The sequence below is a fragment of the Chiloscyllium punctatum genome, chromosome 5, assembly GCF_047496795.1.
Source record: "Chiloscyllium punctatum isolate Juve2018m chromosome 5, sChiPun1.3, whole genome shotgun sequence".
Lineage (NCBI taxonomy): Eukaryota > Metazoa > Chordata > Chondrichthyes > Orectolobiformes > Hemiscylliidae > Chiloscyllium > Chiloscyllium punctatum.
Window position 1 is genome coordinate 130,018,764 of NC_092743.1, and position 25,583 is coordinate 130,044,346.

The window sequence follows — 25,583 nt, forward strand, 5'->3', positions numbered from 1 at the left end:
AAGGCCAAAACACTGTATGCCTTCTTAACAACCCTGTCAATCTGGGTGGCAACTTTCAGGGATCTGTGTACATGGACACTGAGATCTCTCTGCTCATCTGCACTCCCAAGAATCTTACTATTAGCCCAGTACTTTGCATTCCGATTATTCCATCCAAAGTGTATCACCTCACACTTGTCCACATTAAACTCCATTTGCCACCTCTCAGCCCAGCTCTGCATTCTATCTATGTCTCCCTGCAACCTACTACATCCTTCAGCACTATCCACAACTCCACCAACCTTAGTGTCGTCCGCAAATTTACTAACCCACCCTTCTACGCCCTCATCCAGGTCGTTTATAAAAATGACGAACAGCAGTGGGCCCAACACCGACCCTTGTGGTATGCCGCTAGTAATTGGACACCAAGATGAACGTGTTCCATCAACTACAACCCTCTGTTTTCTTTCAGCAAACCAATTACTCATCCAAACTGCTATGTCTCCCACAATCCCATTCCTCTGCTATTGTATAATAGCCTACTGTGGGGAATCTTATCGAACGCCTTGCTGAAATTCATATACACCACATCAACCTGTTTACTCTCATCTATCTGTTCGGTCACTTTGTTAAAAAACGCAATTCGTTAGGCACGACCTACCCTTCACAAAACTGTGCTGACTGTCCCTGATCAGATTATTCTTTTCTAGATGGCTATAAATCCTATCTCTTATAACCTTTTCCAATACTTTACCAACAACTAAAGTGAGACTCACTAGTCTGTAATTACCAGGGTTGTCACTACTACCCTTTTTGAACAAGGGAACCACATTTGCTATCCTCCAGTCTCCTCAGGCACTATTCCTGTAGACAGTGATGATTTGAAGATCAATGCCAAAGGCTCGGCAATCTCTTCCCTTCCTTTCCAGAGGATCCTAGGATAGATCCCATCTGGCCCAGGGGACTTGTCTATTTTCACACTCTGCAGTATTTCTAATACTGGATTAGTGGTGCTGGAAGAGCACAGCAGGATGAAGGGCTTTTGCCTGAAACGTTGATTTCGCTGCTCGTTGGATGCTGCCTGAACTGCTGTGCTCTTCCAACACCACTAATCCAGTATTTGGTTTTCAGCATCTGCAGTCATTGTTTTTACAGTATTTCTAATACTTCTTCCTTGTAAACCTCAATCTCTTCTAGCCTAGATGCAAGTATCTCTGTATCTTCCTCGCCAACATTTTCATTTTCTATAGTGAACACTGTCGAAAATATTTATTTAGTGAACCAGAAAAGTAGTTCGAAACCTGGGACGGGAGAGACAATGACAAACCCTCAGCAACGCTTTACCCCAGTGACAAAGCAATACTCTTTGAGAACCCTGGCTGAAGAAAGAATTTGAAGAAAGGATCAAATTAAGAATCAATGGATTAATCCCCAAAAATTAGTCATAGGTCAGCAGATTATAAGAAAACACAAAGGATAACTGAAATAAGGAGAACAAAGTATTTACAGAGGAAAACAGCTCATGCTAGTCCTCTAAAGAATAAGATTGACAAATTAATAATTGAAAACAAGGTAATGGCAAATGGTTGATTAGATACTTTCTGTTTGTCTTCACTGTAGAAGACTTAGAAAATCAAAAGATGAATGTAAGGGAGAAATTAAAAACAATTCCTACCATCACGTAAAAAGCTGGGAAAAAATTTTAATTCTAAATGCTTTCGTAGTCAAATCTAATTTCTCCTTGATAGACATTGAGCTAACAAACCTATAGTTTCCTATTTTCTGCTTCCCTCAATTTAACACCTTCACCTGAGGCCTGCTGTTATCGAAACGGTATTATGGCCACTACTCCCGAAATGCTCCCCGAGCAAAACATCACTCACTTGGCCTGGCTCATTTCCCAAAACCAGGACCAGTATGACCCCTTCCCTGGTTGTGTTGTTTACGTACTGTGTCAAGAAACCCTCCTGAATAGTCCTTACAAATTTTGCCCCATCAAAGCCTTTAGCATGAAGTGAGTCCCAGTCAATGTAGGGGAAGTTAAAATCACCTACCACAACAACCCTGTTGTTTTTACATCTTTCCAAAATCTGTCTACATATTTTCTCCTCTATCTCCCCCTGGCTATTGGGTAGCCTGTAGTACAGCCGGAGCATTGTGATTTTACCTTTCCTATTCCTGAGTTCTACCCATATTGCTGCATGAGTCCTCTGATGTATCCTCCCTCAGGACAGCTGTGAAATACTCCTTTACCAGTAATGCAGCTTCCCCCTACTATCACACCTGAAACGTCTAAATCCTGGGACATTCAGCTGCCAGTCCAGTCCTTCTTTCAGCCTCTGTAATCACAATAATGTCATAGTTCCAAGTACTAACCAAAGCTCTAGATTCATCTACCTTGCCTATTATAAATCTTGCATTGAAACACGTGCATTTCAGACCACCTCCCCAGCTCTTTTCAGCAGCGTTTCCCTGTCTGTTCTTGTTCTGTGTCATATTTGCCTTGATTTCTACCTCTCCAGCAATTTCTGCATCTGCTGCCCTACTCCTCTGGTGTCCATCCCCCTGCCTCACTAGTTTAAACTCTTTCCAACCACTCTACCAAGTACCCTCCCCCAAGGACATCAGTCCTGGTCCTGCCCAGGTGTAATCCATCCAGTTTGTATAGCTCCCTTCTCCTCCAGAACTGGACCGACTGCCCGACGAACCTGAAACCTTCCCCCACACCATCTTATCAGCCACGTGTTCATCCTATATATCCTATACTGAGTATGAGAAGGTAGGCATGAAAATAAAAGATTTTCATAGGTTGTAATCTCTATATTATTACCTAAGGCACCTACAAGTAGACTTTGTCTGTGTGAAATTAGAGAGATGATTGTGTGGCTCAAGGACTAGTATTGGAGAAATGAGTTTCAGTTCAGTTCAGTACAGAGGGTGGTGGGGACTGGACCCTTGGGATGATCTGTACTTGAATCACAGTGGGACCATTGATTTTGTGAACTGTGTAACTCGGGAAATAGACAGGGTTTTAAATGATTTAGATATGGCGGTGTTGGACTGGGGTGTATAAAGTTAAAAATCACACAACACCAGGTTATAGTTCAACAGATTTATTTGGAAGCAGGAGCTTTCAGAGCACTGCTCCTTCATCAGGTGGTATAAGATCGTAAGACACAGAATTTTATATAAAATAGTGGAAGCAAGCAAATGTGGAAAAATGTAGTATATCAAAATAGTAGCGATAAGCAACAGAAGAAAAATAACAGTATGGGTAAAGAGGATCAGAGATTGGCAGGAATTGGCAGAGTGAAAATAAAACTAGGAATAGACCAACAGTCACAACTAAATGTCACAAAACTGATAAAAGCACGAGTAAAGATCTTGTATTTGATTGTGCGTAGCATTCATAACAAAGTAAATGAACTGATGCTGCACATTGAAGTAAATAAACATAATCTGAAGGCCATTACATAGACCTGGCTTCAGGATTGCAAGGATTGGGTCCTGAATATTGAGGGGTAGATGGCATTTGTGTGAAATAAAAAGCTAGAGTGGCTTCACAGTTAATCAAGTGCAATAGTTAGAGATGCCCTTAGTTCAGGTGATCAGGATGTAGAATTGGTTTATGTAGAAATGAGGAATAATAGGGGAAAGAATTATTTGTACAAATGACCTATTTGGCTCCCTAGCAGTAACCACAATGTGGGATAAACTATGCAAGAAGAAATATTGGATAGTGTGATAAAGAGGTGATATTACTAATGGATAACTTTAATATACATACAAACCAAAATTAGTGTTGTTCCTCTTGTGACTGAGAATGCAGAGTGAATAGTAAATTGCAAATTTAATGAATGTATATTTTGCTTCAATCTTTACCATACAGGATACAACAAAACATATCTGTAATAGTTGTAAATCAGGAGGTGGATGGCCGAGAGATACTTGGTGAAATTACAATGACAAAAGTAGTAGTACTAAGCAAACCGGGCTGACAGATCTTCAATAGCCAATGGATCTCATCCTTGGGTATTAAAAGAGGTTACAAATGAGGTCGGAGTGCATTGGTGTTAATTTTCCAACATCCTCCAGATTGAGGAAAGGATTCCATTTGACTGGAATGTAATAAATATAAACTCTTGTTTTCAAGAAGGGAGAGAGAGAGAAGCAGAAAATAGGAAACTAAAGGCTTGTTAGCTTGATTCTGTCATGGGGAAGTTAGATTCAACAATTAAAGAAATTATAGTTGTACAGGTAGAAAAAAACTGCAAGTGTCAGCATGGATATGAAATTTAATCAGTTTACTGGAGTTACTTGAAGAAGTAACATACCCTGTGCATGATGAGGAGTCTGTAGACATGCTGTACTTGGATATCCAGGAAGCATTTGATAAAGTGCTACATTTAGGTTATTGTGGAAAATAAAAGCTTATGGCATAGGGGTAACATATTAGCTGAGAGGGAACATTAGTAAGAACATTAGTAAGAAACAGGAGTAGTAAGGCCTCAAGCTTACCTGACTATTCAGTACAATCATGGCTGATCAATAGTTCAATGCCTTTTACCCACTCTGTGTGCCATTGGTGATCTATCAAACTGTATCTTAAACTTTCTTAAAGTCTGAGCTTATTCTCTGTGATAGAGGATGCCAAAGATTCACAACTCTCTGAATAAAATACAATCTCCTCACCTTGGACTGAAATTGCACCCCTCTCCCTCATTTTTAAAGTATCCTTCCTGGTTCTAGACTCACCCAGTGGGGCAACATCTTACCTACATCTAACCTGTCTGACCCTTTAATTATTTTGTAAAGTTCAATAAGATCATTCTTTGAAACTCTAAAGAATACAGGTCCAGTTTGCCTAATCACTCTTCCCGACATTCTGGGAACAACCCTGGTGAATCTTCATCCCACTCATTCTATGGCATTAATGTCTTTCAGAGAACATAGAACGTAGAACATTATAGTGCAGTACAGGCCCTTCGGCCCTCGATGTTGCGCTGCCCTGTGAAACCAATCCGAAGCCCATCTAACCTACAGTATTCCATTTTTGTCTTAAATGTCTGTCCAATGACCATTTAAATGCCCTTAACGTTGGCGAGTCTACTACTGTTGCAGGCAGTGCGTTCCATGCCTCTACTACCCTCTGAGTAAAGAAATTAGCTCTGACGTCTGTCCTATATCCATCAGCCTCCAATTTAAAGCTGTGTCCCCTCATGCTAGCCATCACCAACTGAGGAAAAAGGCTCTCACCGTCCACCCTATCTAACCCTCTGATTATCTTATATGTCACGATTAAGGCACCTCTCAACCTTCTTCTCTCTAATGAAAAAGCCTCAAGTCCCTCAGCCTTTCCTTGTCAGACCTTCCTTCCATACCAGGCAACACCCTAGTAAATCTCCTCTGAACCCTTTCCAAAGCTTCCACATCCTTCCTATAATGCAGTGACCAGAATTACACGCAATACTTCAAGTGCGGCTGCACCAGAGTTTTGTACATCTGCGACACGATCTCATGGTTTTGAAACTCAGTCCCTCTACTAATGAAAGCCAACACACTGTATGCCTTCTTAACAACCCTATCAACCTGGGTGGCAACTTTCAGGGAGCTATGTACATGGACACCGAGATCTCTCTGCTCATCTACACTACCAAGAATCTTACCATTAGCCCAGTACTCTGCAATCTTGTTACTCCGTCCAAAGTGAATCACCTCACACTTTTCTTGAGATAAGCATAGAAACGTGGAAATTAGGAGCAGATGTAGGCCATTCGGCCCTTTGACCCTGCTCTATCATTCAGTATGATCATGCTGATCCTCTCTTTCAATGCCATAATTCTGATTTCTCTTCATACCTCTTGATACCTTTAATATCTAAAAGTCTACCACTTTCATGAATATATTCAGTGATCCAATCTCCACAGCACGTGTGAAGTAGCACATTCCAGAAGTTGACCATTCTCTACTTAAATGATCTACTCCTTATCCTGAGACTTTGACTCTGGTTCTTGACTCCCCAACTAGAGGAAGAATCCTTGTTACACATAGTCTGTCCAGACATGTTAGAAGTTTAGAAGATTCCTTCTTCTAAGCTCTCATACAGGCCCAGTCATACCAAACTCATCTTTTCTGACAGTCCTGCCATCCCAAATAATAGCCTAGTGGATCTTTGCTGCATTTTTTCTATGGCTAGTCTATCCTCTCTAGTATAGCGAGAACAAAATACAGTATTCCAACTGCGGTCATAACAAGGCCCTGTATAACAGAAGTAAGATATTCCTTCTTCTAAACTCAAACCATCTTCCAATGAAGAACAACATACCCACTTGCCTTTCTTATACTTGCTACACAAAACTCATAACTATCAGTCACCAGTGTACAGGGACACCCACATCCCTTTGTTCATCTGAGCTTCCCAATATACCACCGGCTTAGTGGCATGACAACAGTGACAACAATCTCACCCTCAATGTCAGCAGAATGAAGGAGCTATGCCTCAGCTTCAGGACATGCCCCTGTCTGTAACAATGGTGCTGAGGTGGAGATGGTTGAGAACTCCAAGTTCCTAAAATTAAATATCACCAACAATCTCTCCTGACAACACCAATGTCTCTACTTTCTGAGAAGGATAAGGAAATTCAGCATGTCCACAATGGCTCTGTCCAATTTTTTTAGATGCACCACAGAAAGCATCCTATCCAGATGCATCACAGCTTGGTACAGTAACTGCTCTGCCCAATGCTGTAAGAAATTACAGAAAGTGTGAACACAGCCCAGATCATCATACAAACCAGCCTTCCTTCTGTCTATACTTCCTGCTGCTTCGGAAAAACAGCCAACATAACAAAGACCCGTCCCACCCTGATTATACTCTGATCCACCCTCTTTCACCGGGCAGAAGATACACAAATTTGATAAAATGGACCAACAGATTCAAGAACAGCTTCTTCCTGGCTGTTATCAGACTTATGAATGGACCTCTCATGTAATAGAGTTGATCTTTACACCTTCTCTGAAGTGTAACACAATATTCAGCGTTCTATTCTATTACCTTGATATACTTATATAAGGTATGATTTGCCTGAATATCACATAAAACAGCACTTTTTGCTGTACTTTGGTACATATGACAATAATAAATCAAATCAAATAATATTGTGAGGAGACCAAAACTGCATGTAATACTCCAGGTGCTGCTCAAGCTCCTTTACAACGGAAGCAAAACTCCACTTTTCTTGTACTCAGTCTTCTCATGATAAAAGCTAATGTCCACTAATGTTCTAATAGCTTGTTGCACCTTCATGTTAGTGTTCGGTAACTTATTGACAAGGGCACCGAGATCATTTTGTACATTTACACTTTCTGACTGCTTACCATTTCAGAAATAATCTGCACATATGTTTCTTTTCGCAAAGTGGATAACCTCACATTTTTTCACATTATATTCCATCTACCATGTTCTTGCTTATTCACTCAGCCAGACCAAATCCTCCTGAAACTGAATTGCATCTTCCTCACAACACACATTCTCACTTCGCTTTGTTTCATTCACAAATTTGGAAGCATTATATTTATTCCCCCGAAACAAATCATTGATATAGATTGTGAACAGTTGGGGATCAAATATTTAATCTTGCAGTAACCTATTGGTCAACCTGCCAATGCGAGAATGACCCATCTATCCCTGTGGTCTGTTTCTGACTGTCAGTGAATCATTGATCCATGTCAATACCTTACTTCCCATCGCCTGTGCTTTAACTTTTCTAACCAGCTTCCTGTGGAGTCTCTATCAAAAGACTTCTGCAAGTCTAAGTCTACAATATCTATCACCTCCCCATTAACAATTTTATTAGTAACATCTTCAAAAAACTCAAAGTTCATCAAAATTGATTTCTCATTTGCAAACCCATACTGCCAATGCCCAAACAGATCATTATCAGTCAGGGACAAAAACAGAAATTGCCGGTGAAGCTCAGAGGTATTACGGCATGTGTAGGAAGAAAAATAGAGATAATGTTTTGAATCTGGTGACTCTTCACCAGAAGATCATACCTGCTGAGTTTCATCAGCATTTTTCTGTTTTTATTTCAGGTTTCCAGTATCCGTGGTTCTTGATTTTATATTATCACTCAGGCAACTATTTATTCCTTACTTTATAATAGATTCTAAATGTTCCCTCCTACTGATGTAAGGCTAACAGATCTGTAATTCCCTGTTTTCTCTCTTGTTTCCTTCTTGAATACTGGGGTGATATTTGCTAACTTTCAAGCTGCAGTAATCACTGCAGAATCTAGAGAACTTTGGAAAAATAATGACCAATGCATCAATAATCTCTATAGCCAACTCCCTTAACACTCAGGTCCCAGGGGTTAATTTTCAACCCCATTAACTTCTTCTGTGCACACTTATTACGAATACTAATTTCCTTCAATTTTTCCTTGAATTGTTAGTAGTAGCTTCTTGGTAAAAACAATGACTGCAGATGCTGGAAACCAGATTCTGGATTAGTGGTGCTGGAAGAGCACAGCAGTTCAGGCAGCATCCAAGTAGCTTCGGAATCGATGTTTCGGGCAAAAGCCCTTCATCATGAATAAAGGCAGTGAGCCTGAAGCGTGGAGAGATAAGCTAGAGGAGGGTGGGGTGGGGAGAAAGTAGCATAGAGTACAATAGGTGAGTGGGGGAGGGGATGAAGGTGATATGTCAAGGAGGAGAGGGTGGAGTGGATAGGTGAAAAAGAAGATAGGCACGTAGGACAAGTCCGGACAAGTCATGGGGACAGTTACTGAGTTGGAAGTTTAGAACTAGGGTGAGGTGGGGGAAGGGGAAATGAGGAAACTGTTGAAGTCCACATTATGCCCTCGGGTTGAAGTGTTCCGAGGCGGAAGATGAGGCGTTCTTCCTCCAGGCGTCTGGTGGTGAGGGAGCGGTGGTGAAGGAGGCCCAGGACCTCCATGTCCACGGCAGAGTGGGAGGGGGAGTTAAAATGTTGGGCCACGGGGGCGGTGTGGTTGATTGGTGCGGGTGTCCCAAAGATGTTCCCTAAAGCGCTCTGCTAGGAGGCGCCCAGTCTCCCCAATGTAGAGGAGACCGCATCGGGAGCAACGGATACAATAAATGATATTAGTGGATGTGCAAGTAAAACTTTGGATGTGGAAGGATCCTTTAGGGCCTTGGATAGGGATAGAGGTGAGGGAGGAGGTGTGGGCGCAGGTTTTACAGTTCCTGCGGTGGCAGGGGAAAGTGCCAGGATTGGAGGGTGGGTTGTTTGGGGGTGTGGACCTGACCAGGTAGTCGCAGAGGGCACGGTCTTTGCAGAAGTCGGAAAGGGGTGGGGAGGGAAATATATCCCTCTCCATTTCTCTGTTCCCCAACATAAATTCTCCTCACTTTGCCTGTAACAGATCTATGTTTGTCTTAGCCAGACATATAATTTTTAAGAAGCTAAGAAGCTTTTATAGTTTTTTTTGCTAGATTGTATTCATATTCTCTTTCCTAATCAGTTTCTTGATCTTCTGTGTTGTATTCTATAAATCTCCCAATGCTTAGAATTAATGCTATTTCTGGCAACAATATAGGCTTTTCTTTTAATCTTATAAAAACCTGAATTTTGTTAGTCACAGTTGACTGACCATTTCTACACCTTGATTGAAGATGTAGGTGATTTAAGTCCTTGAAGACAAATCCATTGCCTATGGACAGTCATGCCTTTGAATGTATTTGTCCAATCCAACTCAACCACTTTGTGCCTCATGCCTTCATAATTTCCCTTATTCAAATTTAATGCACTTGTTTCAGATTGAACCCACCTCACTTTCAAATATACTGTAAAATTCTATCATATTGTGGTCATTCATCTCTAAAAGCTCTTTTTTTGTAATCAGATTGTTATTTAGCCCTTTTACATTTCAAAATACTGGATCTAAAATTGCATGTCCTCTAGTTGGCTCCTCCATATGCTCCTCTAGAAAACCATCCCAAACAGTGCAGAAATTCATTCTCCACAGCTTAGTGCTCAACTGGTTCACCCAATCTTCATGTAGATTGAAGTAATCTTTGATAATCGTGTTAATCACAGTATGCGCTTCTCTTATCACCTAATTAATACCATGCCCTGCAGCATCACTACTATTTAGTGTCCTCCAGTCTATGTCAGCAGCCCCTTTTGAAAGGCTAGCTGGCAGAGAACAGGGGATGTGTAACAATGGGTCTTTATCTAATTAATAGGATCTACAGAGTGCAAGTCCTACATGGTTCTATGCTAAGGCCTTAATTTTTTGCAATTTATGCCAATGAACTAGATGAGGGGAGCGAAGGCATGGTAACTAAATTAGCACAATGGCACGGCAAGTTGGAAAGTATATTGTGAAGAACACATGCCAAAGTTAGAGCTGGATATCAATATGGGGGAAGGAGTACAGTGGGAAAATTGGAAGATAGTTATTTTGAAAGAAAGAATAAAAAAGCAGACTACTACTCAAACAGAGAATGACTACACAACCCTGAGTTGCAGATGGATTCAGGTGCTCTTGTGCACAAGTCACAAAAGGTTAGTGTGCTGCTATATAAAGCCAATGGAGTGTTATCCTTTATTATGAGAGGGATTGAACATAAAAGCGAGGGCATTATGCTTCAGTTGAACAGGGCATTGGTGAAACCACATCTTGAACACTGTGCAATTTTGATCTGCATTTTTAAGATCATTCAAAGGAGTTTACTGGATGGCTGGAATGAACAGGTTGTCTTCTGAGGATAGGTTGCACAGGCTGTGCTTGTTTCCACTGGAGTTGAGGAGGCTAAGAAGTGACTTAATTTGTAGTGTATAAGATCCTGATGGTCTTGATAAGGTGGACATGGAAAGGATGTGTCAGTCCAGAACTACAGAACTACTGTTTGAACATTGGGGTTCACCCTTTCCGGGTGGAGATAAGGAGATTTTTTTTCTCTCAAAGATTATGCAACTTTAGAGTTCAGGCTGGGCTACTGAACATTTCTAAGACAGTGGTGAATAGATTTTTATTCTGCAGGACAATCAAGGTGGTTGGTGGGAATGTGGCCAATGCCACCAAGATAGTACGGGAAATAGGTAGTTAAGAGAACATGTAGAATTGGGAAAGTGATATAGACTGGAGGGTGGAGGGGGTTTGGGGGGTGGGGGGGGGGGGGGGGGCGAAGTGAAGGCTATGTGAAGTGAGTGGGCAAAATTTTATAGATAGGGTATGATGTGGGAAGACATGAATATTTCCATTTTGGCAGGTAGAATAGAAAAATACTGTTAAAATGTACAAAGACTACAGGAGTCTGAGGTTCAGAGGTATCTGGTTGCCTTGCTACATGAATGACGTGAAGTTAATTTGCTGGGAGACCAAGTGATTCAGGAGGCAAATGAGTGTTGACATTTATTGTGAGGGAAATGGATTATCAAAGTAGGGATGTTTATGCATCTCTACAAGGTAAAGATGAGACCGTATCTGGAGTACCAGGTACTGTTTTGGTTCATTTGTTTGAAAAACAAAATAGGCCCAGATCTTCTGATCTCCAGGTAGTCAGAGACTGATGTACCCTGAAAGCTGCATGTCAGAACCCTGGGAGATTGTGATGTACTGACTAGGCAGTACTTTCCTGGGAGCTTTAAGCTTCTGATGGGAAATTTTCAGAATCTGGCACTTTACAAGAAAGTATTCAAGTTTGAGTTAGAATCAGAGCCTTTGGGAGGGTCCTGACTTACTTGCCTGGATTAGTTACCCAGGAAAATTAGAGGAATTTAAGTCTAATTCCATTCTTGGGTAGCTATACTACTGACCCACCAAACTGATTTTCCCCCCCAACACTGGCACTAACTCCACCTGAACACCCCATCCGTATTCTAGATTTGCAACACAGTTTTTACTAATAAGATAAAATAAAGAACTGTGGATGCTTGAGATATGAAATAAACAAAAGCAGAAATTGCTGGAGAAATTCAGCAAGTTTTGCAGCATTTGTGGAGACAAAACATAGTTAACAGTTTGAGTCGAGTAAAGAAGTGTTCTGAAGAAGGGTCACTGGACTCAAAACATGGACTCTGTTTCTTCACAGATGCTGCCTGACTTTCAAAGATTCTCTAGCAGTTTCTGTTATTGTTTATTTAAATAATAAGACCTAAAGTTATTTTGTATATTGGAGCTTAAGCAGAAGATTTAATGTTGCCATTTCATACAAATGGATTGACATTTGTATGTTGTTGTGTATAATCAATTCTAACCCCATATTTTCAACATTGCATCCAGAGTTGCTTTAATACTTATTGGCACTAGATGTCCCCACACAACAAGTACATCTGGATTTCAGTCTGGGACTTTATATGTCTTTACTTTGAGTCTCAATATTAAGCTAGACAATGTATTATATTACATTTACTAGATTAGTGCTGCATGAAGTTGGCAGACGGCGTAATACAACTTAACATTTACTTCTAACATCCAGCCTGATGCTTCTGAGTCTCATTGTGTTCTCTCATGTTTAAAGCAGGCAATTCTGTTGTTCAGTGTAGTGTATATGTACAGTCCATATTTTGGTTGCTAAGTATGAAACACTTCATTTTCCTAAGTTCCTAACCATATCTTATTCCATTGATTTTTATGGGAGAAATTGCCCAGATAGGAGTCACCTAGGCCACAATAACACAGTGCCAATCCCTGCCTCCACTTTGTCTTTGCATTATTCGCATGGAGAAACATTCCTCTCTATAAGTCATAATAAAACATCTGAAGAGAGCAAGAAATGCAGCGGTCTTGTAGGTCCAGGCCATAGATAATGTCCTTGGGTGTGGAGACAGCCTGGCTGGTGGTTTAAATGCTGGCAAGAAAGTCCAACAAATGGCGAGTACTGTGACATAAATGGATCTTCTCCCTATTTGCAACAAAGATACACACTGCCTGGATGCCTGGATACAGCCTGGACACATGAGAAAGGAGGGAGTCAAGAATACTTTACAATAAAAGTCAATACTATTTCATTTATTATTTTAGCTGCCAGGATTCAGTAATCTTTGTACATCATAGGCTCCAATTGTTTCTGTCTGCAATTATATTGATATGGGTTACCTACCTTTCACAGAACTATCTCTTCTGTATACCCTTAATGAATGTATAATATCTACAAGTAGTTCTGTTACCGAACTGGAGGCCAGAGAATCCAGTGTTTGAATCCGAGACAAATTCAGTCTGCCTTTCATGTTAATGAGATGAATAAAATGAGTATTGGTCGTATACGTTAAGATGTAAAGGTAGAGCAGGAGCATGGTCTCTGTACAACCCTTGCTATACAATCACAGTTACTGAGTACGGTTCTGAGCACCACATCATAGAAAGGATGTGAACACATTGGAAAAACTGCAGAAGCGGTTTATAAGAATGGTTCCAGGGATAAGGAATGTCAGTTATTAGGATACATTGAAGAATTTGTGATTGTTCTCATTACAGTGAAGAAGGTTAAAGAGGAGACTAGCCAGAGTTATTCAAAATCATGAGTGGGCTGGATAGAGTAGATAGGAAGAACCTATTCCTGCTCATAAAGGGAACAAGAACAAGAGGGTGTAGATTTAAATCCAAAGAAAGCAAGGATGAAGTGAGGAATATCTTAATGAGTAGGTAGTGTTTGGAATGCACTGCCTGGAAGTGTGGTGGAGTCAGATTCAACTGAGGCATTCAAGAAGGCATTGGATTGGAATAAAAATAAAATGCAAGGATATGAAGAAAAAGCAGATAATTGACACGAGGTAATCATGATCACTTAATGAACTGGTGTAAGCCCAATGGGCCAAACGTTCTCCTGCACATATGTGATTACTTATGAAAATTTCTCAGTTTCAGCAATTTCTGTTTTATCCTATAATATGGTGACAATATTTTCCACTTTAGCTCTTATTTTGCCACTATTTCAACTAAAATCACTCATTTTTTGTCAACAAATACCCTCCTTTAAATTTGTTCTCAGTTTTGTCAACTAATATCCTCTTTCAAATTTATTTACAACAACTAACCTTCAATCCTGTCGAGCTATTGAGGTTTGTAATGAGTAACTCCCAAAACCTTGTACATTACAGAACTTGTTGGAACATCATAAAAGCTAGGCCAGGCTTGTGCAAAACATCAGACTCTAGAGTAGCAGAGTACAACTGTGCACCTTTGTATTCTTTGCATACTATGCTGAACTAGATTACTGTCATTCTACCAAAGGGGTAAAGTGGATGCACAGTGCTTCACCGCAAGGGACTGAGAAATTTAGGATATAAAGAGCTAATTCATGATTGTAGAAATTCATTATAATCTCACTCCTTTCCCTGACAGTTTTAATTTGATAATTCCTTATTGTTCAAAGCCAAAAGGAGAAATCATCTTCATCCATTCACTTGATCAAACTCATAATTTATTGAATTTCTTAGTCTTCTCTCTTAAAGTAAAAATTGAAAGATTGATCTCATTATCAGGAGAAATTGATACTGAGATGTCTTCAAATTCCATGCAGACATTCTATAGAATGTCATGGTTCAGTTTGATTCAGTTTGTTGCTGAAGTTTGCCTTGATGTATTGAAGGCCTATCTGTATGAATTTAAACGATTTGAAATGAACTGGATCAGACAAGGCTCACTTTTTAAGTGGTATATTTCCAGAACTCAAATAAATCTATAATTGACAAGAAAGTTGAACGAAATTGACTCACTCATTTGGGGAATTGGGAAGTAGAAATGAAGAAAACAATACCTGTCGAAAAGAAATTATTTCAAAAGCTTTTGGGCAAGAACTTACAAATCGAAACATTTTTCTCCCGATAACCATTCCTATGTATTTTTAATTGGTGCTTTTATCATATTTTCCAATGGCTTAAACAGAGAGACCACTTTCAATTATTTGTACTACAACTTAGTTTTATCACAACATTATTGGAAAGATTATAAGACTTTTAGTGATAATATTCTGTTTTTGTATCATTGCAGCACTTCTATCAGTTACATGTCTGAATTATGTGTTATCATTAACAACTGCAATCCTCTGCTATGTGTTTTACACTACAGTTGAAGGCTGTATTGAAAATAAATTTGTTACCAGCTTCAACATACTTATTTGTGTTGTAGCTTCTTTAATATCAGTTCATCCAAAGGTCCAGGTAAGCATATTACCAATCTTAATTTCATGCTAGATATTTTTTAACATAATTTTTTTTAACAATAATGGCAATGTTTTAATATTCTTTTAATATTTTACATTTGACAGGTCATTGAATTACTACTACAATTAAGATATCTAAATCAAGTTGACAATTTGTTAGTTGGATTAAGCATTGATATTGAAACTTAAGAGGTATAAATTACAAAAGAAACCCTCTTAATAGCTGAATAAAGTAAAGTTGCTCTTGAGCAGGAATGACTTTGGTATGTGTAGAAGGAGTTGTATGTCCTAGTGGTTGTAGTACTCTGCTGGTGACCTGGAGACCATGAGTTCATATCTAACAATGGCAAAATGGAAATTTTGAACATCTAGTCTTTTCTAGGCAGCTGACTTATGTTGTTAAAAATTATTAATAAAGGCCAGTATATATACCAGTTTAAACCATGTGATTGGCTCTTCATAGGTTCAGGGCAATTAGGAAGGGGCAATAAATTCAGTCTTTTCAATATCATCCAAAAATAAATAATAAAATATTTAACAATAATAAAATGATATGGTCCCAATAAAATCACTCACCATAGATTTATAGAATATTATTGCTATTTGGAAATATTGACTTTACGCTTGATTTAATTTTCCATTAACAAAACATTATGTTCAAAATTTCCTTTTGAAAACTTGCCTATTTTGCACTCCAACAGGTTCAGTTTTAAATACAGCGGATAAAGAATTTCATGCCATTATATTTTTATGCTAATATCTGAATCAACTCACTTTAAACAGATGGGTTAAATTAAACTACTATCGAGAGCTGACTGGCTTTGTCCTTTCAAATCACCTACTGCTGAATTAATATTAATATAAAAATAAAAAGCTAGTCTAGCAGGTTTTTTTTAGCATAATGTTAAACCTAAACTAATTTAAATACAATTTTACAACCATATTACAGAAATGCCTTTACTGAGCAACCTTGTCTTATTTGCTTCTCTCCTCCTACTCTCTACACCTTGTTCACTTTTCAAATTTTAGCATCATTATTGCACAAGCGTTATGTTCACTTCAGTTTGTATACAATGAGAGTAATCTACTTGAAATCACAAATGCAATACTTACAAATTCTTAGTACATTTGTGTCAATGGAAAGAACAAAGACAAATGCAAATACCATTTTGCTACAAGCCACCTGCAGTAGTAAAAGCTTCATCAATGACACTGGGCAGCATGGTTGCACAGTAATTAGCACTGCTGCTTCATAGTGCCAGGGATGTGGGTTCAATTCCACCCTCAGGTCTTTATAAAATTTGCATGTTCTCCCTGTGCCTATTTGGGTTACCTCTGGGTGTTCTGGTTTCCTCCCACAGTCTAAAAATGTGCAGGCTAAGATGGATTGGCCATGCTAAATTGCCCATAGTGTCCAGGGATGTGCAGGCTAGGTGGATTAGCTATGAATATACAAGAATGTAGGACATGTGGTGGGATGCTCTTCAGAGGGTTGATGTGGACTTGATGGGATAAATGGCCTGCTTCCACACTGTAGGAATTCTATGAATTTTAAAAGTGAGTGAATGCTGACATCTTTGCCCAGTGCCCACCCCCACACACCCCCTCATAAACAGACAGACACGCACACACGCACGCACACACAGATCAATTGCTCTTAGCTTGCGGAAGGAAAGGCTTACGTAGAATGTGTGGCAAATTTTGTCTGAGTTTTAATGGCGCTAACACATTGCGGAGTTCCAACATCCCGGACATCTTCAGGGCTATTCAGTCCTCATCAGCAAGGATCTCCGGAATGACTATATTGCTCTGTAGTTTGTACAACAAACGGTACGGCACGGTGGGTGGCACAGTAGCACAGTGGTTAGCACTGCTGCCTCACAGCGCCAGAGACCCTAGTTCAATTCCCGCCTCAGGCAACTGACTGTGTGGAGTTTGCACATTCTCCCCGTGTCTGCGTGAGTTTTGTCTGGGTGCTCTGGTTTCCTCCCACAGTCCAAAAATGTGCAGGCTAGGTGAATTGGCCGTGCTAAATTGCCCGTAGTGTTAGGTGAAGGGGTAAATGTGGGGGAATGGGTCTGGGTGGTTTGTGCTACGGCGGGTCGGTGTGGATTTGTTGGGCTTAAGGGCTTGTTTCCACACTGTAACTAATCTGAACACTGTTGTGTAATGTTTAGAGTTGAAGGCTAGTGAAAACACTCGTTATTCGATCACAGTTTCAATGAAAAAGAGATGAGTTAAAGAAGAAAGATAATGATGAAGCACCCAATGCCAAACAGTCAGCTCAAATTGCTGTTCAGAAAACCAGGAAAATCCAAAGAAATGAAGCATCTCAATAGTCCTGTGGTTGTGAAAAGGTGCTACACAAATGCAAGCTTTGTTTTGAATTAGTCAGTCACACTGGATTAAAAAAAAACTGTTCCATTCCCTGAATCTTGAGTGACTTCCTCCACCACACAGAAGACTCCTGTAACCAAGTTAATTTACAAACCATATAAGTAATCCTCTCAATTCAATTCTTCATATTCAAGCAAATGAAAAAGTAAATTGCCTTTCAGCATGCAAGAATAAGGAAGATGGAAATAGTAGGAATAAATTAATTTTACACGCTGCAACAAGAAAAGGGAACTGAGCATCATGCATTTTCTCAAACATTCATGTGCTTGGCCTTGGTGAATTATTATTGTCCTGTTCGTCTGCTTACCGGAACTTCATGGAGCATCTCCTATGGCTTCAGACTAGGTTGGGATGGATTGTTCGGATATCCTCCTGAGACACTCCACATCTTGGACCCCATGAGAGTCTTCCCACAGAGGCCTGCCATGGATCATTTCACCCATATCTGTGCAGGGGCAGCTTTATCCAGCTGGGGGTGAGGCAGAACATTGGGTTCTTCTTTCAGGAGAGGCAACCGATGAGTGCTTCCATGTCAACTTCCATATCTACCGTTACCAACATCTTTCCCTGGGCATCATTCCTATCACTCTGCTTTAGACCAGCTTTGTGCAGGTCATTGGCAGCTAAGATGCACATCATTCAATTCAAGGTGGAGGTGAGCTAGTTTCCAAAGTGTGCACTGTTGTGGCCATGCCTTGCCCATTTGATAGCCAAGAAGTTTGAAGGAGGAAGCCACTCACTCAATGACAGACATTGTTAAGATGATACATGACACCAGTCAATTAATGATGGAATCAGACTCCTTCACACTCTCTACTGTTCTAGAGAGACATCTGTCAGTATTGTGCAAGTTGGCTACTGTCCCTTTATTTTGTCTTTTCATTTTCATATTGAATGAACATCCATGTAGAGCTGAGCAGAGCTTGGAGAAAATACACTGAACCTGCTAACAGTGACCACTCATGCTGGATTGTGAAATGTTTGTCTCTGAATGAATGAATATCCAGTTAGCTGTTAAACTGCTCCCTACCCTACAGTAAGGATTTATACTGGTGCATGACAGTGCATCCTCTGAAGGTGCAGCCTCATGTGGAAGGTGATCCTCTGAGAAATCATCTTCAGGAAAATCGTCTTGGGGTGGCACGGTAGCTCAGTTGTCTGCACTGCTGCCTCACAGCACCAGGGTTCAATTCTGGCCTTGGGTGACTGTCTGTGTGGAGTTTGCACATTTTCTGGGTGTTCCAGTTTCTTCCCAAGGTCTGGGGAATTGGCCATTCTAAATTGTCCATAGTGCTAGGTGCATTAGTCAGGGGTAAACATTGGGAAATGATTCTGGGGTTGGGTTACTCTTTGGAGGGTCGGTGTGGACTTGTTGGGCTGACGGGCCTGTATACGCGCTGTAGGGAAACTAATCAAAATAAACCTCACATCCATGAAGGCCCTGAAAGAGATGAGAAAAGAATGGTATTAATCCCCATCATCAGGTGATCATACTTGAATTGAATTTAATTGATTTTATTGTCACTTATATTCACCTGAGTACAGTGAAAAGTTTACAAGTCACCACTTAAGGCAACATTTCACGACTTTGTGAAATAAAGAGAAACAAGCTTATCTTATATGAAGTATGTATAAGATTTGTTTTTAGTTCTGTCACCAGGCATCTGAAAACTCCCAGTCTCTCCATCGCTGATAGTCAGAGGTTTTCACAGCCTCCTTCTCAGCAACCGACAGTTTCAATCTGGGACAGCCCACCTCCAGTCCTCTCCCTTGTGTTTTGTTTTCTCTTCTGTAAGGTACGAAAAAACTGACCAAGTGGTGGATATAAGGCATGTGCCCATCCTATGGAATCAGTGCATTTGGGAAAGGTGACTGCTGTCAGCCACCATACTGAACGGGGGATGATTAAAAGTTGAGGAGGTGCATTGAATGTGAATGATAGAGACATAGAGACGTACAGCACGGAAACAGACCCTCTGGTCCAACCCGTCCATGCCAACCAGATATCCCAACCAAATCTAGTCCCACCTGCCAGGACATGGCCCATATCTCTCCAAACCCTTCCTATTCATATACCCATCCAGATGCCTTTTAAATGTTGTAATTGTATCAGCCTCTACCATTTCCTCTGGCAGCTCTTCCATACACATATCACCCTTTGTGTGAAAACGTTGACCCTCAGGTCTCTTTTATATCTTTCTGGACTCTAGTTCTGGACTCCCTCACCCCAGGGAAAAGACCTTGTCTATTTACCATATCCATGCCCTTCATGATTTTATAATCCTCTAGCCTCCAACACTCCAGGGAAAACAGCCTCAGCCTATTCAACCTTTCCCTATAGCTCAAATCCTCCAACCCTGATAGCATTCCTGTAAGTCTTTTCTGAACCCTTTCAAGTTTCACAACATCCTTCTGATAGGAAGGAGACCAGAATTACATGCAATATTCCAAACGTGGCCTAAGTAACATCCTGTACGGCTGCAACATGACCTCTCAACTCCTATACTCAATATTCTGACCAATAAAGGAAAGCATACCAAATGCCTTCTTCACGATCCTATCTTGCTGTGACTCTACTTTCAAGGAGCTATGAACCTGCACTCGAAGATCTCTTTGTTCAGCAACATTCCCTAGGACCTTACCATAACGGTATAAGTCCTGCTAAGATTTGCTTTCCCAAAATATTACCCCTCGCATTTATCTAAATTAAATTCCATCTGCAACTCCTCAGCACATTGGCCCATCTGATCAAGATCCCATTATAATCTGAGATAACCTATTTTGCAGACTACTTCACCTCCACTTACTAACTATACTTCCTAAGTTCACATCCAAATCAGTTATATAAATGATGAAAAGTAGTGGACCCAGCATCGATCCTTGTGGCACTCCATACTGAACGGGGGATGATTCAGGCCTTCAGTCTGAAAAACAACCCTCCACTACCACCCCCTGTCTTCTACCTTTGAGCCAGTTCTGTATCCAACTGGTTAGTTCTCCCTGTATTCCATGAGATCTAACCTTGCTAATCAGTCTTCCATGGGGAACCTTGTCGAATGCCCTACTGAAGTTCATGTAGATCACGTCCACTGGTCTGCACTCATCAATCCTCTTTGTTACTTCTTCAAAAATCTCAATCAAGTTTTTGAGACATGATTTCCCATGCACAAGTCCATGTTGACTATCCTTAATCAGTCCTTGCCTCCCTAAATATGTGTCCCTCAGGATTCCCTCCAACAATTTGCCCACCACTGAGGTCAGGCTCACCGGTCTCTCGTTCTCTGGCTTGTCCTTACCACCTTTCTTAAATAGTGGTACCACATTAGCCAACCTCCAGTCTTCCAGCATCTCACCTGTGACTATCGATGATACAAATATCTCAGCAAGAGGCCCAGCAATCACATCCCTAGCTTCCCACAGAATTCACCTGATCAGGTCCTGGAAATTTATCCATTTTTATGCATTTCAAGACATCCAGCACCACCACCTCTGTAATATGGGCATTTTTCAAGATGTCACCATTTATTTCCCTCCATTCTGTATCTTCCATGTCCTTCTCCACAGTCAACACTGATGCAAAATACTCATTTTGTATCTCCCCCATCTCCTGCAGTTCCACACAAAGGTCACCTTTCTGATCTTTGAGGGGCCCTATTCTCTCCCTAGTTACCCTTTTGTCCTTAATGTATTTGTAAAACCCCTTTGCATTCCCCTTAACCCTATTTGCCAAAGCTATCTCATGTCCCCATTTTGCCCTCCTGATTTCCCTTTTAAGTGTACTCCTACTTCCTTTATACTCTTCTAAGGATTCACTCGATCTATCCTGTCTATACCTGACATATGCTTTCTTCTTTTACTTAACCAAACCTTCAATTTCTTTAGTCATCCAGCATTCCCTATATCTACCAGCCTTTCCTTTCATCATAACAGGAATATGCTGTCTCTGGACTCTCGTTATCTCATTTCTGAAGGCTTCCCATTTTCCAGCCATCCCTTTACCTGCAAACATCTGCCCCCAGTCAACTTTTGAGAGTTCTTGTATCATACCATCAAAACTGGCCTTTCTCCAATTTAGAACTTCAACTTTTAGATCTGGTCTATCCTTTTCCATCACTATTTTAAAACAAATAGAATTATGGTCACTGACTTGAAGTGCTCCCCCACTGACACCTCAGTCACCTGCCCTACCTTATTTCCCAAGAGTAGGTCAAGTTTTACACCTTCTCTACATACTTGAAACTTCAGTGGAAATGAGAAGTGTTGTGATCGAGTGAGCTGGCACAGTGGGTGGGGTGGTTATGTACACCAAAGGAAATGTCCGAATCAACAAGGATGTTCATCTCTCCTAACCTTAAGCACAGATTAAAATGTTCCCACTGCCATCATTATCAGCCAGTGACATCTAGAACTGCCCAAAAACTTTAAAACAAGGGCTAGATGTATCGGCAGCCAAATTCAACATTTAAAGCAAAATTGTGAAACAGAGCAGTAGCGCAGTGGAACAGGAGGAACAAGCAAAAGAGACAAAATGAAGTAAACATAAGAGGCCATAGCAGAGGATCTCAGGTTAAATCTGATGAACCAGGGGAAGATACCAACAAACATGGAACAAAAAAAAACAACTCCAGCAGTCAGCAAACACACCAGGGCAGCTGCAATCAAGTGCAAAGTGAGATTGACTGCATAGGACAAGCACACCTTAGCAACAAGTGAAATCTTGAGATTGGAAACCTCCAGTCGTGAGCAAAACCAGCAGGATACAGGGTAGATCAGCCTGACAGCTGAATGTTCGGTTGTATGGCAAAGTATTGGAGGCTTCTGATGAGTACTTAGATACTCATCAGAATGTCGTGAATGACCATGCTTGATCCAGCTTTCTACAATCCAGAGAGGACCTTTCTTTGTCACAATCAGTGTGGCTGTGGGAGCTGGGGGTTTGGGGGGAGGGAAGGGGACAAGATCCATCTGACCAGATTATAATGTTTGTACATTTCATGAACTGAAGGGGTATTAAAGAGCCTGCCATTATACAGACATGAGTGGAAGAGGACATCACAGCATCAAGACAACTTGCACCATATGTCACACCGAAAGAGGCCACCAACTCAAAATGTTTCTCACCTCCAGTACAGGCTGCCTGGCTCAGAGGGGAAGAGTCCACTTTGCGCAATGTGCTGCAGCAAGAAGGTTTCATCTCCTGATCTTTGAATAGGTTGTTTATATACAGGAAATAGAAGACACCTAGCTGTTTCCTAGGAGAAGTAACTAAAATGACAAGGATCTCTGAAGTATAGAGCTCTTTGTCAATGGAAGCAAGACAAGATTTAAGCTTGATACAGGAAATGTTGTCTCCATTCTCTCAGACACTGTGCAGTTGCTGAGAATTGAGCTCCTACTGCCCTAGATAGGATGCTACCATGGTCCACTGTTTCAGTGAAGAGTTTATACTGGAAGACTGCATGATTCTGATGTGCAAATGAGACATATCACATGTCCTGTATAACCTTTCTGAATCAATGTTACTCTTTGGTGTCCACTGAAGCATCTGAAGCCTTACAGCTTCTTCACAGCCAGTAGCAGAGAGAACCCAGATCCAAACCATTTGTGAGACAGCCTCTGCACAGGAAGGTGTCTCAGACCATGAGTCTGCCTCAGGGAACTGGGAGTTCAAAGCACATACAAGGGGAGCCTCTAACCTTAAGAACCAGCTAGAGCAGGAGAACATGGACCTTATGCTGTTCCAAGTGGAGACAGTGGAAGGTAACTCCAAGCCACCACAAATCATGGTGACTATTTCGAAAAAGGGCAACACGGTACCTCAGTGGTTAGCACTGCTGTCTCACAGTGCCAGGATCGATTCCACCCTCAGGTGACTGTCTCCATGGAGTTTGCACATTCTTCCCATGTCCAAGTGGGTTTCCTTCTGGATGCTCCAGTTTCCTCCCACAGTCCAAAGATGTGCAATTTGGGTGGATCGGCCATGGGCAATGCCAGGTTATAGGGATTGGGTGGGATGCTCTTCTGAGGGTCAATGTGGACTTGATAGGCCAAATGGCTTGCTTCCACATTGTAGGCATTCAATGAATAGAACAGCAACGTATTGTCACCTGTATTTGTGAAAATCAGTGAGATATGTATGAGTCACCACAACTTGGCACCATTTTAATTACCAAAATTATAAGAAGAAATGATTGAATTAAAGTTTTCATCTATTATTCAATCCATGGCAATCTGGGTTTATGGAGTGGCCACCAAAACTGCCTGTGAGGCCACCAAAGTAGGGATTTCTGGACTGGACCCACCACGCTGCCCCTGCTGAAATACCGCCATAGCAAGGGGGGAGCCACCATGTCACCAACACTGAAATCATCCCTTGCAGCTGCAGAGAAGAAGAAAAGGTGAGCACTGCCGTGAAAGAGAAAAGAAGAAACAAAATAAAATAAAGGAGAAAGAATAATGGGGCCAGCCAAGTGAGTGGGAGCGATTGGGCACTGAGCCTGAACACATCCAATCCTACTGCTGCCTAATCTTGACAAAACATTCTATATTTCTAAGGAGCTTTGGAATTCACATAGCTCTTCAAAGAAAGCATGGAGGTAGTGGTGGGGGTCCGAGAGGCTAGGAGATGGCACTACCAAGATGCTGTAGAGCTACTCCAACCCAGTGTAGCAACAGGGCCTTCCAAAGAGTCTTAAGATTATCAAGGTTCGCTCCTGGCATAATGAGCCTGCCCATGCAGCAATAACCAATGAGGAAATGTCAGGAGAAGCAGCCAAATCTACTCCAGGCAATGACCCTTTGCGGTTCCAGAGCCCCATGGAAAGGAAGGAACAAATCTTGATGATGGCAGTATCTGAGCCCAAAGCAGAAACCCACTTTCAGACAAACTGAAGACTTTCCAAATATAAAACCTAGCCATGTGCCAACAGAAAGCCTGAAAGGGTGCCTTAAAGACATTGCACAATGGACAACTCCTCTAGCATGAACCGAGAGGATAACAGAGACAAGCCAGACAAAAGAGATGAGAATAATTCTGCAACTTTGCAACCGGAAACAAAGTAAAGGGAAGGAGAAACTCTGCATCCCATTTTGAGAGAGGACGTTGATGAGGTAATCCAGGAGACTGATCCTCAGACATGCACAAAGCACTAGATTGAAGTACATTCAATGACATCATGGCTGATCTATGGCATAACTCATATACCTGCCATTGGCCCATTTTCCTTAATATGTCTGTGTAACAAAACTTATCTGCCTCAAAACTAAAGCTTATAATTGATATAGAATCAATTGCCATTTATGGAAGAGAGTTCCTAATCTCTACCACTGTTTGTGTGTAGCAGTGCTTCCTATCATTTCTCCTGAGTGATCTGGCCTTATTTTTCTAACTATGTCCCATCGTGGGTTGCATGGTGGCACAATGTAGGCGGCATGATGGCACAGTGGTTAGCACTGCTGCCTCACAGCGCCAGAGACCCGCGTTCAATTCCTGCCTCAGGCGACTGACTGTGTGGAGTTTGCACATTCTCCCCGTGTCTGCGTGGGTTTCCTCCAGGTGCTCCGGTTTCCTCCCACAGTCCAAAGATGTGCAGGTTAGGTGAATTGGCCATGCTAAGTTGCCCGTAGTCTTAGGTGAAGGGGTAAATGTAGAAGAATGGGTCTGGGTGGACTGCGCTTCGGTGGGTCAGTGTGGACTTGATGGGCCGAAGGGCCTGTTTCCACACTGTAAGTAATCTAATCTAAATACCAGACAACTGACACCATAATGAAGGTTTTATGCCTGAAATCCCAAATCTCCTGCTCCTTGGATGCTGCCTGACCTGCTGTGCTTTTCCAGTGCCACAATTTTCAAAACTGACATCATGACCACTCCATATTCAACCTATGCTAACAGAAACCCAGTCAAATTTCAATGAATGCCAATGTGGGGAACATGATAAACACTTCATCCCAACAGTGAGAACAGTATATAACATTTCAGAAAGGGGCCCTTTCCCAAAGGAAAATGAAGAGTTAACGTTCAACTTCATTTAAAAAAAACACACACATCCAATACC

General features: G+C 41.2%; 1 protein-coding gene across 4 annotated transcripts in view; it reads left to right on the top strand.

Annotated features, from left to right (window-relative positions):
• The window catches only part of LOC140477438 (serine incorporator 1-like), a 90,000-nt gene that overhangs the window by 39,736 nt on the left and 24,681 nt on the right, over nt 1-25,583 (top strand). For 3 of the 4 annotated variants that reach the window (XM_072571341.1, XM_072571345.1, XM_072571344.1), the window contains one exon: nt 14,958-15,127. In XM_072571341.1, the coding sequence (XP_072427442.1) occupies nt 14,958-15,127 (170 nt within the window). The remainder of the gene's footprint in view (nt 1-14,957; nt 15,128-25,583) is intronic. The other variant, XM_072571342.1, reaches the window with a different exon arrangement.